General features: G+C 40.7%; 1 protein-coding gene across 9 annotated transcripts in view; it reads right to left on the bottom strand.

Annotated features, from left to right (window-relative positions):
• The window catches only part of MAST4 (microtubule associated serine/threonine kinase family member 4), a 390,562-nt gene that overhangs the window by 143,222 nt on the left and 232,619 nt on the right, over positions 1 to 14,721 (bottom strand). For 2 of the 9 annotated variants that reach the window (XM_033110326.1, XM_033110328.1), the window contains exon 1: positions 13,957 to 14,376. The exons of the other annotated variants lie outside the window; for them this stretch is intronic. In XM_033110326.1, the coding sequence (XP_032966217.1) occupies positions 13,957 to 14,048 (92 nt within the window). In that variant the 5' untranslated portion in view covers positions 14,049 to 14,376. Of the gene's footprint in view, positions 1 to 13,956; positions 14,377 to 14,721 lie in introns of those variants that run through there. 9 annotated transcript variants of the gene reach the window in all.

Below are 14,721 nucleotides of genomic sequence, written 5' to 3'. Positions count from 1 at the left end.
AAAACATTTCTACACCTTGCAAAAATATATTAATTGCCCTGCCATCTGGCAAACCTGTTCACGTACATAAGGGATGAAGTTTAGATCTTGAGGTTTAACATTTATTTAAGCCTGTGGAGAGATGGTAATTGGAATCTTTGTTAGCATTAGTACGTTTAAAGGGAACATTTCAAGAGAGATCTGAATACAGGTGGAGAAAAACAGACCTAAAATGTGACAACATCCACGCTGACGTCATGCTGTCAGTGACCTCTCCTTCACGACTAACCAGTGAGCTGGCTGAGGACCCGCCTACATCAGGTGAGGCTGCGCTTTAGCTCAGCAGCTCTCAGAGCACAATTTCGAAAGCTTCCCCACAACTTTACAGGCAACCCCCCACCCAATACCTTCTTGTACATTGTAGATATTTTTTAAAATTTCTGGAAATCTTACCATTGTAAAGCTGGGTATTTAAAGAATTTCTTTAAGGAAAAAAAGCAGCGCATAAAACAGGAGGCACAATCAAATATGAGTCGTGTGATATATGTCTTTACACATGTGTGCACACATGTACCCAGAAAAAAAAGTTACAAGTATAATACCACATTTTTAATAGTGATTATGTTGGAGTACTAGAATTTGGGGTGATTTTTTTCTTCATGGTTGTTTATGTTTTCTCCATTCTGTCTTGAGCATGTATTAAGTTTATATTTTATTTTAAAAGCTATATACATTCCACTGAAATTAAATAGAATAAAAATAGTGGAAAGACATGATAAATTATTTTACAAAGCAAATAAGGTATCCTGAATTCATCTTTTGTAAAATGTACGTTTTGTTCTGTCTTCACTCTTATTAACAAACTCAAAGATTCCTTCTGGTATCTATACGAGTATTTCTTTTCTAACAACCATAGCCTATGTCTTCAACTATATACTTCCAAATCTTCCACCTCATGGCCCTGTTTCTTTCACCAATAAACAACTCCAAATTATTGTTAATCATTTCCTGCTAGTCGAATTTGTTTATCTGGTTTCTTACAATCTCTTCACCTATGCAGTATCAAAAGGGCTATTATATACCAGGAATGCCAAAAAAATGTATACACATTTTAAGAGATGTTACTTTAAAATGTGTATGCACCCTCTGAATTAATGATGAACCAAACAATTTAGGTAGTTTCGACTTTTCTTTCAGATATCTCATTCTGATGCATTTCCTCGGTACCAATTTAGCATTATCAACTATGTAATCATACTATGTGCTAATCATCTTCCTCATCAAAATGATTTTCAAAAAGATGACACAATGAAACGTTGCATACTAGCTGAGATTCCAGAACAGAAGAAAGACAGTAGGGAAAAACTAACCAAATCTTAACAAAATATGGAGCTAATTTTTTTTTAAAGGCCGGGCAGGGGAGAACAAAACAAAACATCTTATTCTAATCTTATACTAGCATTATCAAACAATTAAAAAACATATAAAACTTTTTGAGGTGATGGAAATATTCTGTATCTTAAAGGTAGTGGTAGCTATATGACTGTATTTGCCCAAATTCATAGAACTGCATACCTGAGAAGGATGATTTTACTGTATGTAAACTGTATCTCAAAAATCCGTACTTAGAAACGAAACAAACACACCTTGCTGTCTGAACTTTCTTTTTCTAGAGTAAAAAAAGAGAAGTGGTAAACCCTCATCAGTAGGAATCTGAAGTAGTCTTGCACCTGGATTAGTGGCCATGAAAAACGCCTTCTTTAACATTTAAAAAAGCACCTGAAGGGTTGACTTCTTTCACTCCATTCTTAGGAAAGGGCAGCTATTCTTCAAAAGCAGCTCATATATTGTAACACTGGGACCTAAGAGATGGCCAGCGAAGGGTTTTTGTGGTGTACAGAATTTCAGACACAATAAGTACTTTTTTGCATGTTGTCGATTATTTATATTTTATTCTCAGACATTTGTTTTATGTATAACAAAACAGTTATTTCTTAGTTCTCTATGATTTTCTCCAAAGGAAAAGACATATTTAAGTGAATGCCAGCAACTCACCTCCTTAAAAACTTAATTAGCATAATTCAAAAGGAATTATTATATTTTTAAAAGGTAAAGAAGAATCCATCTCTAAAATCTCCCAACAGATTTTTTTCTGGCATTCACATTGTACTGCCATATAAGATCCAAGTATTTTCGTCCCTTCTATGAAATGACCTATATGCACTATTACAAAATCAGCAAGGATTTTCAGATGTGCATAATATATACACTCATATGAATGTACAGGATTTTATTTAAAAAATACAAGGAAATCTCACAAAAATAAGCTTGAGTGCAGTGGGATGTTATTCATTCAAAAGGCCTGTTAAGATAGCAGCTGTTCGGAGCTACACCGTAAGTAAAAACCTCAATTTTAAAAACACAAGCCCATTCAAATACCATTATAAACTGTGATACTTTAAGATGAGAAAATTATAGGAGAATAGTCATGCAGTTTCCATTAGTGGGAAAGTGAATCAGCAGGTGGCAATTTTAAAATAAAGTAAAATCTGCTTATTTCACTCTCTTCCCTCAGACAGAAGGGGCATTTCTATAGCAAAGATCCAAATGATCAAGGCTCTATATTCCATAAATATCTTTGAGTTGCCAGAAGGCTGCTGTACTATAAAAATTAAGATACTAAAATCTTATTTTACAAATATTATTTTCAATAATTAAAATATTATTGGAGCTAAATTGGCTTTGGCAAGAGGATAATAAAGTTTTTATCTGGATTTACCACTTAACTACTGGTGAGATTTGGAGACAGTTAATTTTTCTATTTTTTCAATTTTTTTTTTCTATTTGTTTCAATTTTTTTCATCTGCATAACAGACATGATAGCTATGAGACAACATATACCAAACTGCCTCAATAGGTAGTCTCCCTGTACCTCCTCCTTTGCTGTTGTTGGCACATCTACCGGTTATTACATATTACTGCAGTTGTCTGACAACTCCACTAGATTGAGCTACTTGAAGAAAAGGATCATGCCATACATATCTTTCTTCCCCAGGTGATAATCATAGCCCTGGTCACATAAAAGTACTTGATAAATATCCGGCACATGAATGGATAAATGAGCCAATGCGATAAATCCCCAGACCCTGTCCACAGAAGTCTAAGATAGTCAAACGAGGTAATTAGGCTATCAGGCTTCAGAAGGTGATTCAAACTCATGCACAAGCCACAGAGCAGGTCACAGAGATGTGAGAGTCAAAAATAACCCCTCCAAGTACTTTTACATGTAATCAACTTCCCTTATTTCAGAGGTTAGTCCCCAGCGCTTGGCTTCTGGTTTCTCTATCTTTTGGTTCACTTTATAATAATTTGACTCCTCTTTAGTGCTTCTAAGGCAGCCAAAGAAAAGGAAAGAGGAGCTACATGCCCTTTCAGGCTACCCCCTTCCAATCCAATCCCTAAGGCATTTTAAGAAATTCTATGACTAGAAGACAAAAACAAAACAAAGCAAAACAAAATCAAAATCACTGTAGTCCCATAGGCCCTATATAGAGTTTAAGATATATACACACCTGGAACTTCCCAACAAAATCCATAAATGTTGGGCCATGAATCCCTTCCAAACATATTAGTTTCTTATTAAATAGATTTCAAATCAAACCTGTTAAGTGGCTGAAGAAACAGCTACAAGCCACTGACCGCAGGACACACCTAAAAGAATGGAAGGTTTGAAAGGCGAAGGTTGTTTCCTGTGCTCCAGGCTGTCACTTACATGGGAACTAGAAAACTGGCTTAAAATGAGAACTATAATCTTTCTGGAACAATAGGTCATGACGAGCTTCCTTAATGCCAAAATAAGTGTTTAGAAGTGACTTCTGCTAACTGAAAGAAAGAGTAAAGGGCATATGTATTTACTCTGGCTTGAATACAACATTTCTGAATATGTCTGTCAGTGCCAAGTGTCAGAACCCTTTTCTTCATGGATTATAAACCTGCGACCCACTCCACAGAATGTGTGAATTTCCTAGGAATGGCATCAAAAAGATGCATCATATTAAGATCTAACCAGCTCAATTATCTGTAACTTTTGACCCTCAAATCACCCTAGGTCTGGTGTGAAATGGTTGACTAATTTTAAGGTTAAATCTCAAAAGGTAAGACAAACCACAATTTCTCTTACTTAAAGAGTTTCCTTTTAAGAAGCCATCAAATGATAGGTAATCAATCCCGATTTCAAAGAAAACTGAAGTCTACTTATATCACAAGAGCATCTTGGCAAAGGCCACAGGCAAATGACATTAAAACCACTAAGATACAAGAACTGGACTGAAGACAGCAGAGCTCTGATCTTGCGCCTGAATTCCTACATTAAGAAGGCTTATAAAAACCACTATTGACTTTTCACCTTAAAAAGCCTAGATTTCCTATATGAAATTGACAGGAGAGAAGACACCTATTGAGATAGAATGCTACATACAAATTGTACAGGTCACAGAGTAAAAATATGGCAATTTTTATTCCTTACTAACTCTGTGGTCCAAACATCTAACCCCAGACATCAAAATCTTAAAGCATATAGTTCATAGGCATAGAAGCTCACTTTGCAGCGTACATAACAAGAACTAGGACCTAAGCACCCTGAACTACTCTATAGTCTACCTGTCCCCACCACTGGCCCCTCCGGTCACTTGAGATCAAAGAGAAAAAGTTCCTGTGCTTAGGGATCTATGGGTCACGGAACATGAAAATCCATAATCATCCATTCAACCTGCTGAGTCTGGTGAGTGTGCCTCTCAGCTGCGTGGCCACCTGTCAGCCCTCTGGAGTGGTTGAGCCAGCATAGATTAACCATTTTTTGTAATGAACCATTTTTTTTGGATTAGCAAATAATTTGTGTTTATCTGGATGGGTACTAGAACGAAGAATACCAAGTAGGTAAAATTAATCCTTACATGGAAAAAAAAATAATCTATCCGACATGGTTTCAGTATGCCCAATTCTCAGTGGCTGACCTAGGTAATCTACTTGGAAAAGGCTTTGATTTTGTATCAAAAGTCTTGAGATAAGCCAAGTGAAAGTAATATTTTTACAGGAATCATATCTCGAGTTCCAAGATCAAGCCATTCCAAATCAGACTTAAGAAATAACATTACATAAGAGTCACTTAATGGCTATTGTTTTACGGTAACAAAGGTTTCATTTACCGTATTTCCTAGAGTGCTTTATTCAGCTGGCTGTTTTTCCCATGTCAAACATACTTTTTTTTTTCTTTAACCCCGCCATATATCTGTAAAACATTTAATAATTATAATCTCTGATTTTCTCCCTTTAATAATTTTTTTTAATTTTTTCAATTAAAGTTGACATGCAGTATTATATTCATTTCAGGTACACAACATAGTGATTAGACATTTATATAAATTATGAAGTGATCACCCCAATACATCTACTTTAAAGATACCCATCATATAGCATTTTTTAAGGATATGAATGTTAAAGGGACATAGGTGATTTTTATGCAAGCTATGGGGTTCAGTGGTTGTCTTTAGATTTAGTAGCTAAGAAATCTGGCAGTGGCTAGATAATATTCTAATAGAGACTCTCAAGAGAGAAATGCAGTAAGGTCAAAGTTAGGGTCTTGAGACATCAACATGAACTGTAATGTTTAAAATTAGACAGAATAAAGCATAGAAAAGACAGCCTCAGCAACTTTGGCAAAATGAGCCTGGTGACTCCATCAATTTTCTTCCCTCTCTGACTCTATGCTATGACCCTAAGAGACCTCAGCAAGTTTCACTAGTTCCTCATTCCCTCCACCCAGGTGATTCACTCAGAACCTAATCCTTTACCCAACAAAAGATACCTGCAATTTGAACTTCCTGTCAGATTAGAAAATTTCCAGGGACGTAGAGCTGGCTCTTACCTGTGAAGAGCTAAAAGCTCATTTGAGAACTTCAGAATACAAATGGTGGCCGGCCTACCACACGTCAAGATCTGGACTTCTGGACTTTGCCCTTATTTTTGCCTGGATTACAGTTTCCTAAGAGACCTCAAACTGTAACAAAATTGGAGTCACTGATAAATGTAAAACCACAAAGTCAGGAGAATGTAGAAAGTCCCAGGGTTCTATAATAAAGCAAGCAATGGGGGAGCTTAAGATAAAAAATAAACATTAATGACTGTCTATTCTTCTTACCAATCCATTTTACCTTCAAAAGCCTAAACTCTCTGTTTGGGTCTTTTTTCTTTAAAACAAAATAACATGATGCTTCAGTTTGAAATCGGCATAATTACCTTCTCTAATAAACATGTCCAATGGCCATTAGCGTAGCTAAAACTCCCACAGGTCCCCTCATTCTGCTAATCAGGTTTAAGATCAACATTTTCAGAATTTACAGCCAAGTTCACAAAGGAACTTTCCTAATTGCCAAGATAGAGAAAAAGAAAATAAAGTACCAGAAATACAAGTATTAACAACCAGGTGAACTTTTACTTAGAGATCTCCCTAGTTACACAATGTGCCACTTATCACAAAAATCAAATTTACTACTAGACAGCCAAGACTTCTACAGATAGAGATTGACTTGGTGTTTAATAAATGGTTTTATTCACACCCTGTGCCTACTTTCATCCAGGTAGCCCCAGGATCATTTTAATTTCTTGTCTCTACCACTTAACTTTCAAAGGGATTACTCAGTGACCATGATGTCACTCCCAAATGACGAGGTTCAATGTAGCAAAGACAGCTCACATTAAAATAGCTTGGTGACTGCTCACCTACACTAGATATGGGTGTGTATGGGAGGAGGTGGGGGTTCGGGGCCTCCATTCTTAATCTTCCTGAGAAAGCAGCCTACTTCCATTTCAACCAATACAAGGGGGAATCTCCTGAATTATTCAGAATGAGCCCTATTCCAAGCGTTCTCCTCTGTGAGCCATCTCCATATAGGGACTCAAATGATTTCTGAATCCCAACATCTGCCAGTTTTAGCCCAGAAGGCAGATGGTCTCTATCTTCAGGCTTAAGTTCCCCTGTTTGAAAGACATTATACTTAGGCTTCTGATACCAGGATAGACGTATAAAGAGAAGCAAGCAAAGCCATAAAAGCATACAGTGTTCTACCCGCACACTGTGTACACACCCCCTCCCAGTGTGGACCAATTAGAGCAATGAATAGCCCATGCCTGCCCATGGAGAATATGCTCTACATTTTTACACATTTCTTTTCAAATCCACTTTTTGCAATCTTGTGCCTCTCCCTTTCCCCCTTTCTACCTCATTCCTTTCTTCCTCCCTCCCTTTCTGCCTCCCGCTTCCCTCACAAAAGACCTACATAGTCAAGGGGCAAAACAATCTATACTCTATTGTGAGCTTTACACTACAGGCTAAAAGCAACATTTTCAAAATGTACATATTCCTGCTCACATCCTTTGTACTTGGTAAGCTTAATAGTATACAAGGCGCATACAAGGTCTGTGAGAACACACTGCTCTGGTGTGGGACGGACAGGCTCTCCGCCAAAATCACTCAGCTTGCTGCTGGAAGCTCCTGGCCTGGGGTCTCAGCTCCTCTGTAGGACTGTCCCTTACTAGGTTGGCGGGGAAGGGGGATTCATGAGCGAGGACCTCCTGGAATATTACCAATGTTAGAGCTGACTGTGAGAGAGGATTGAAGGGCGAGCCCTGCAGTGACAGGCGGGCCGGGCCTGTCCCACCTGCAGAAAGTACCGTCTAGTGCATGAAGAAAAGGAAAAGGATGAAAGGAAGCAGTTATAAAACAGGCCTGGGCAAAGCAAGGAGTGGGAGAAAATGGGCACAGAGACTCAGGGAGGGGCAGAGCCTGCAGGTCAGGTGTGGAGAGGATGAGAGGAGGAGCCGCAAGGGCTGCAGGTTTCAGCCACCTGCGGAAGAGGCTGGAAGAAAAGGCAGAAATATACCACTCGGGCTCAGGAGGAGACAAAGTGGTGATGGGTGGGGGCTGGAAACGCTCAGGCCAGGGCTTTCAAGAAAGAGAAACTTCATCTGTAAACACGTTAAAAAGGAGACACTCATACTGCTGTGGAAAGAACTTGAACTTCCAGAGAGGAGGTGAAAAGAAAACTGTCACTGCCTATTTGGGCAATGAAGCAAAGTGAGCAACAATGAGTAAGGGGATATGATTCAGGGAAGAGGGCTGACTGGCCAGCTGTGAATATGCAGAGGCTATAGGACAGAATAATGTGTCACTGCCGCATTTAGCTACCCACGGAGAGCGGCTGCCACCCATGGTCTCCAATTCCTCACTACCTACTGCCTTCTGGCTCTTCATCACACTGCCCCCGCCCCCATCACTCTGCGGCTGTCTGCTGAAGTCATCATGACTTCCCAGTTGTCAGATACAACGCACACACTGGTTTCATCTCTCTGTGAAGTGGCAGTGTTGACCATTCTCTTTTTGGGATCTCTATGAGAACACTCTGCTAGCTTTCTTCATTCTTACAGGACTCTCCCCCATGTCCTCTTTTCTGAACCTATCTGCATCTCTGCCCACTCCTTCAATGGGGCATCTCTAGTTCTCCCACCGATTAATCTAACCGATTTCTCTGAAAGTCCTAATGATGACTCCCAAGACTATTATTTCGGGTCCAGCCCCGCGGAGTGCCCTGGACCTACACATCCAACTGCCTGCCTGGGGCTCTTTCTTTCCTGCCTCAGTGCCTTCACTATTCTCAGATGCCTGCCCTCAAACTCTTCCCACAGATGGCTCTTTGTCATCCTTTAGGTCTCCCCTTAATTATTACCTCCTCAGAAGACATTCCCAGACCACATTATCTAAAAGTAGCTCTCCACACTGTTACTTCTCAGCGCCTGCTTGTAGCCCTCGGAAAACTAACCACCATTTGGTAATTGACTTACTCCGACGCTTGCTCATTTGTGAGGCCCAAGCACTCGATCTTGTTCACCACTGTATCCCTTGCCCAGCACGGGACATTGGGACTGCAGATAGTGGCTGAAAGAAGGAATCAGTGCTCCATGGGCATCAGCATACAACAGATGCCCAATAAATGTGGATTAACTCAGCTTCTGGAGAAAAAAGGGGTGAGTACAAGTTCTTGCGCACACCCCTCCCCCCCACACATACACTTATATGTACAGGTGGTCCCTCAGAGGAATCGACCTTTCGATTCCTCAAGTCGAAAACCCCGGGGCCATTGTGAAACCTTTCTTCATCCCTCAGAGCCAATGGCTCATCAACTTCTATCAATTTCATATCCTTAACGTCTCTCAAAGGCATAATCTCTCCACCTTCTTTGTTCAGGCCTGTGAAACCTTTAGACAGGCTACTGTAATAACTGGTTAACTGATTTCTAGGTCTCACCATCCACTCCCAGAACTTAACTCCCAGTGCTGCTAGACATGTCGCCGTCCCACTGGATAGGCCAAGCTCCCCCAAATAAATACCAAGCGCCTCAATGTTCCTCCTCAGCCTCATCACCCACCACGTGTGCCATTCATTGCATTTGGCATTTTACACATATGATCACATTTTAATCTTTACGACAATCCTATGAGATAAGTCATTTACTTGTCCCTATTTTATAAACAGAGCAACTGAAGTCCAAAGAAGTTGCCTTACCCAATATCATTTAAACCTGGGTGAACTGGTTTCAGATCAACCCTCTTAACCATTGTGCTGTATTATATCTCCTCTCTAAACTTCATGCTTCAGCAAGACTGAGTTATGCTTCTGGTTCTTTATGCTCCAGCAATACGGAGCTATGTAGGTATAGTCCCTTGACTGTTGCCAAGGCCACTATGCCTTTGTACACACCATTCTCTTTGCCCCTTGGGAAAGCCCCGTCCTTCTGTTTGATAAATACCAACAACGTATCCTTCAAAACCTCCCTGAGGTGTTGCCTTTTCTATGTGGTATGTCTTCTGGCTCCTCGAGACCAAAATCTCTTACCTCCTGACCACTCCTCTGGCTTATATGTACCTTGTAAATACTTCTCTATACCTTAGTGTGCAATGGTTCATTTGTATATCTTCACCAAAGGCAAGCCTATGGCTTTCAACTTTGGGTCACAGTACCCAGGCACACAACTGATGCTTAAGAACGTGGATTTATCTGGTCTTTCCATAAAAGGGGTGAGTACAAGTTCACTAATACCCAACATGTCAGGGCAGGAGAGAAATATATTCTCCATACTTTTTAAAGACATATATTTATGAGCAAAACAAAAAGAAAATCTCACCAAACACTACAGATGTTTCTAAAGGGAAGAAGATGCAGTGTACATAAAAATCCAATACATTCTGACAACTACAGCAGTTAGTTGAAGATCCCTGAATATACCTGCTGTTCATAGCAACTGCTGAGTGATGCAAATTCAGCAAAAAACAAAACAAAACAAAACAAAAACCGAAAAAAAAAAACTTTTATCCCATGGGTTCTCAGAAAAATACCTTTGCAAACTCGCCCAACTTGCTGAGTCACAAACTGTCCATTGACATGGATAAAAGTTTTATTGATTTAGGTCACTGAGGATTATTGATTATCACTTAAGCCCAATGAAAACATGATAGATTAAAAATCAAGCATCTTCTAGATTCTCTAGACTGCACTTCAACAAAACTAAAGGTAAATCTCAAAACTGAGCAGCAACATTTAGAAAGCAATGGTAGTCTTCTACACTATGACACAGAGGAGATACAAGTAAAAGAGAAGCTTGAAACCTTCCTCGCAAAAGTGTTTAATCCAATGGGAAAAGAAAAGATGTTATAAACATAAGCAGTAACATAAAGCAGGCAAACTCACTGCCATTCTACGATGTGAAGGGCTCTTCAAGCGAAAGGAATATCCACAAACCTATGAAATGTATAGTCTCTAAAGCGTGCGATTATTACTTCAGTTTAAAACAACAAATTTTCGTTGAAATAATCTGTCTATGCAGCCAGGATTTCTGTCCCTCAAAGCAGCAGGTAAATGATTGTATAGAGATTGCCATGAGGAAACAAAGGAGGGGAGTGAAGTGCAAAGTCAGTCATAAAACAGAAACCATTTCCAATAGAACATGTGAGCATTGCAGAAAAACAGCAGACAAAGTCAGTGTGCATCCAGACCACCCAATGTCTGCTACAGTCAAGACAGAAAAAAATGACGGGAAAAAATTATCATCTTTGGGACACAGTACAAGCTTTTGAGTTCATCAGTACTATGTAAAGAGTCCGCACCTGGGAGTAAGTCTGTAGGCATCTTTCCCCAGGAACCCAGGGAGTTATAGGCCCAGGTAGGGCTCTGGTTTGGAAGAGAAACCTTTAAAGTTTTCCTGTGAGACGACAAGTCAACCAACCAGTGTCATGCTGAACTGGCAAGGCAGATGTGACGTAGCAAACCAAAGGGCTTCCATAATGACAATTTCTACCTTAACATAGATTTAAGGGAAGAGTGTGAAACCATCCAACCTCTCTTTCTTTTGTCTAGGTGGTTCATGCATCCTATCCTTAGGAGTTCTAAGATGCTCACCCACATGCTCAAAGCCAGATTTTACTCTTTGATAGATGCAAGCAACTCATATTAAAGAAAAGGTTAAAATGAAGTCCTCTGGATTACAATGTTAGTCAGAACATATCTTTCGGATTAAATATGCAAAATGAATGAAAGTCAGTGAGTGTGCAGAAACGAAACTAGGCTTGGGCAGGAAAGATATTCCAAGGGATAAAGCACATCCAACTGAGGGCGAGGGCAAGGGGTCCTCCCCTGACCACTGGGCATGTCCTCAGTGAGGCTGGTGAAAAGAGGGGCACCTTGGGAATGGACAGGTCTTTTTGAAAGGACAGCTTTAGAGAATCTGATCAGCCAAATAAGGAACAGGGTAAATGTGGACCCTGGAAGAGACAGGATTTAGAGCAGTTCAGGGAGGTCACAAAAGGGGAAAAATCACGCTTACATATATGATACATGCCTTAGGGAAGGTCACCAAGCCAGAAGTGATCACTGTCTAACAAGAGAATGCAACAGCTACACACACTGCCCTGGAGAAGAGGACACCTGCCCTTCTACCTGAATCTACATAAATAGAAAGCAGTGCTGGCGCTGGTACATACAGATAATTCTCAGGACACATATTTCCAAACTCGGTGAATCCTGGAAATCCCCAGTAACAAACAGGCTGCGACAACCTCTTAGAAGGTAGGGAAGAAAATCCCCCTCCGTGTCACGAAACAGAAGAGATGGGTCCAGGACTTGGGGAGTGGAGACAGCCCCTCACCCACCATTTTGCTGGGAAGGACCCAGGTTACTTTAGAACCTCGGCTCTCTGCCAGTGTGAGCTATCTGAATTGGAGTGTTTGGGCTGCAGAGGTATTGCCCTAAAGCCAGGGCCAAACGAGACTAAGAATTCTTCATGCATTTGACTCAATAATACTATATCAACAGGTAGGTGGGGGAAAAAAGGCTCCAACTGCCTTTCAGGTTCAGACACATAGGGGTGATGTCAGTGCAGACTTATCTCTGCAAGAACTGGCTCCAGGTGAGAGGAGAGGCTGCATCACAGCCAGACTACACTAACACATATCCAAGGGCTCCTGACAAACTGACAAGGTAAGAAGTTAGAGGATTTACCGCCATAAGGAGTGGCAGCCTTGTTCATGTACAGCATGTGTCTCTCTTCAAATGACTCATGGTTTTGGGGGTTTGGTGCATGGATGACACAGCTTGACCAAAAATGGCCCATACTACAAGAGTGTCTCTGAACATATATAGAATGAGAAAAGCACAGCGAGCGACCTTATTCAAAAGGCACAACTTTAGAATCTAATATGGGTAGTGGTATAAAACTCTATGAGATCTCTCTCTCTCTCTCTCTCTCTCTCTCTCTCTCTCTCTCTGTCTCATACACACACACGTATTTGTTTGATCTATGTATATATGTGTGTATAAAGAGCATATATTTGAGTATTCCAGGATGCTGCTGAAATGTAAGAAGTACCATGGGAAAATTCAAAAGGAAAAACCACTACGTTTTCCAAAGTATCACATATCCACATTTATGCTACCAAAAGTTACAAGTATAACCAAGAGAATGAACCATTTTGTGTGTGTTCTTTAAACACTGTAATACAGAGATTATGAAGCTCCAAATCTGATAGCCTGCATCCTGTTTATGTGACTACACTGTTGCTCTCAGGCGTGTTCACGTGTATGTGCAAGGCAAGTTTTGAAGAAAAACAAAGAATCTATATTTGTACAACTCAGAGGGTGTGCCGCTCTAACACCACAATAACGCCACTTTTCTGTGCTAGACACAAAGGGGAGAGAGGAGAAACACCTCCTATAAAAAATCACGTTCTCTCAGCCCAAGTGTCAGCAACTTACTAAACTGCCTTTCACTTGTGGCGTGAGTTTCACCTTGATTTTAAAAGTCTATTTCCCCCCACCACCTATTCTGTCAAATATGTGTTACCAAATGAAAAGGCCAGCCCTGTATTCGAAATAAATGTCAGCAAACCAGTAAAAAAACAAAGTGGCAAAGTTATGCATACCTTCCTCTTTAAGCAGACAATATGAAACAGGCTATCTTTGCATTGTATATCTGCGTCTTATAAAGGTCAAATATTTCATAGAGGGGACATCTGAAAGGCTTTACAAAGAGAAGCAGAAGCCCTGATGTCTGGGTGAATGAAATGGATAAACATGATCAGATCAAAGAGACAGACTTAGAGTATCTCCTCCCCCTTCCCTTTTTCTCTCCCCAACACTCACAATTCAACCTCTTATCATCCACATTTCAAAAGGAGGAAGCTAAGAAGCACCTTCTTCAGGATTCCCCAGCAAATCCACAAGAACACCTGAAACAGTGCCCCCCTGGCAGGGTATAAACTTTTCAAACTGTCACCCAAGAAACAAAACCCCAGTTTCTAAGGCAGCTCCAGCAGTTGAGCTGCCTCGGAAGCCAACACACTCCCTCTCCGGGCAAAGGATCTCAGCGTTTTTACCTTTGTGTTCGACGAAGCCTGTTCCCACTCCTCAAATGAGGCAAAGTAAAGTTTGAGAGCACAGTCCAAAAATTGGGGTCAGACATATCCATTCCTTTCTCTCTTCAATTCACTGCGGGTTCAAGGCCATAAGACCAAAACGGGGAGGGGAGGTAAAAAAAAAAAAAAAAAGATCCCAATTATCTACTCACTCCCTCCAGAGGAAACGTGGTGCTGCAAACTGTGATCTCAAGAACAACTTGGAACACGTCTGAGAAGTACCCGTCCCAGCTTTTCATTAACACACAGCCATGTCTCCAAGGTTCAAGAAACTTATTTCCTCTTGGGTTTGCCCTCTCCTGGTCAGTCTCAGCCAGCTATAAACAATAATTACAAGAGTTGGGCCGTGCGTTCTGCTCAAAATGCTGTCTGTGTGATTCCAGTCCAAGGTACTTTGTCATCTGTTTGGCAGATACCATTTGCAGCTCCTGCGGGGGGGGTGGGGGGGAAAGACGACTATTTTAAGTCTTGGTTCCGGGAGGCTGTTTGTTATCAGTAAACCATTCAACATCCGAACATGCCCAGTGTTGAGTTTCCTTTTGGTATCTACATACAAGGAAAAGAATTTCAATGGAAAACGCTCCTCTTCTGCTCCCCCTCCCCCCAAAAAGGAAACTTGAAATCACTTTTACAAAAATTGGCCTATGGGCAGACTTGAGCAGGACACCTCTGTGTAGCCTCCCCAGGCTGGTGCTGAAAGGGGCTGGGCGGCGGGGACCCTTCCCA

This window comes from Rhinolophus ferrumequinum, chromosome 7 (assembly GCF_004115265.2).
Source record: "Rhinolophus ferrumequinum isolate MPI-CBG mRhiFer1 chromosome 7, mRhiFer1_v1.p, whole genome shotgun sequence".
Taxonomy (NCBI): domain Eukaryota; kingdom Metazoa; phylum Chordata; class Mammalia; order Chiroptera; family Rhinolophidae; genus Rhinolophus; species Rhinolophus ferrumequinum.
This window is presented reverse-complemented; position numbering and strand designations above follow the sequence as displayed.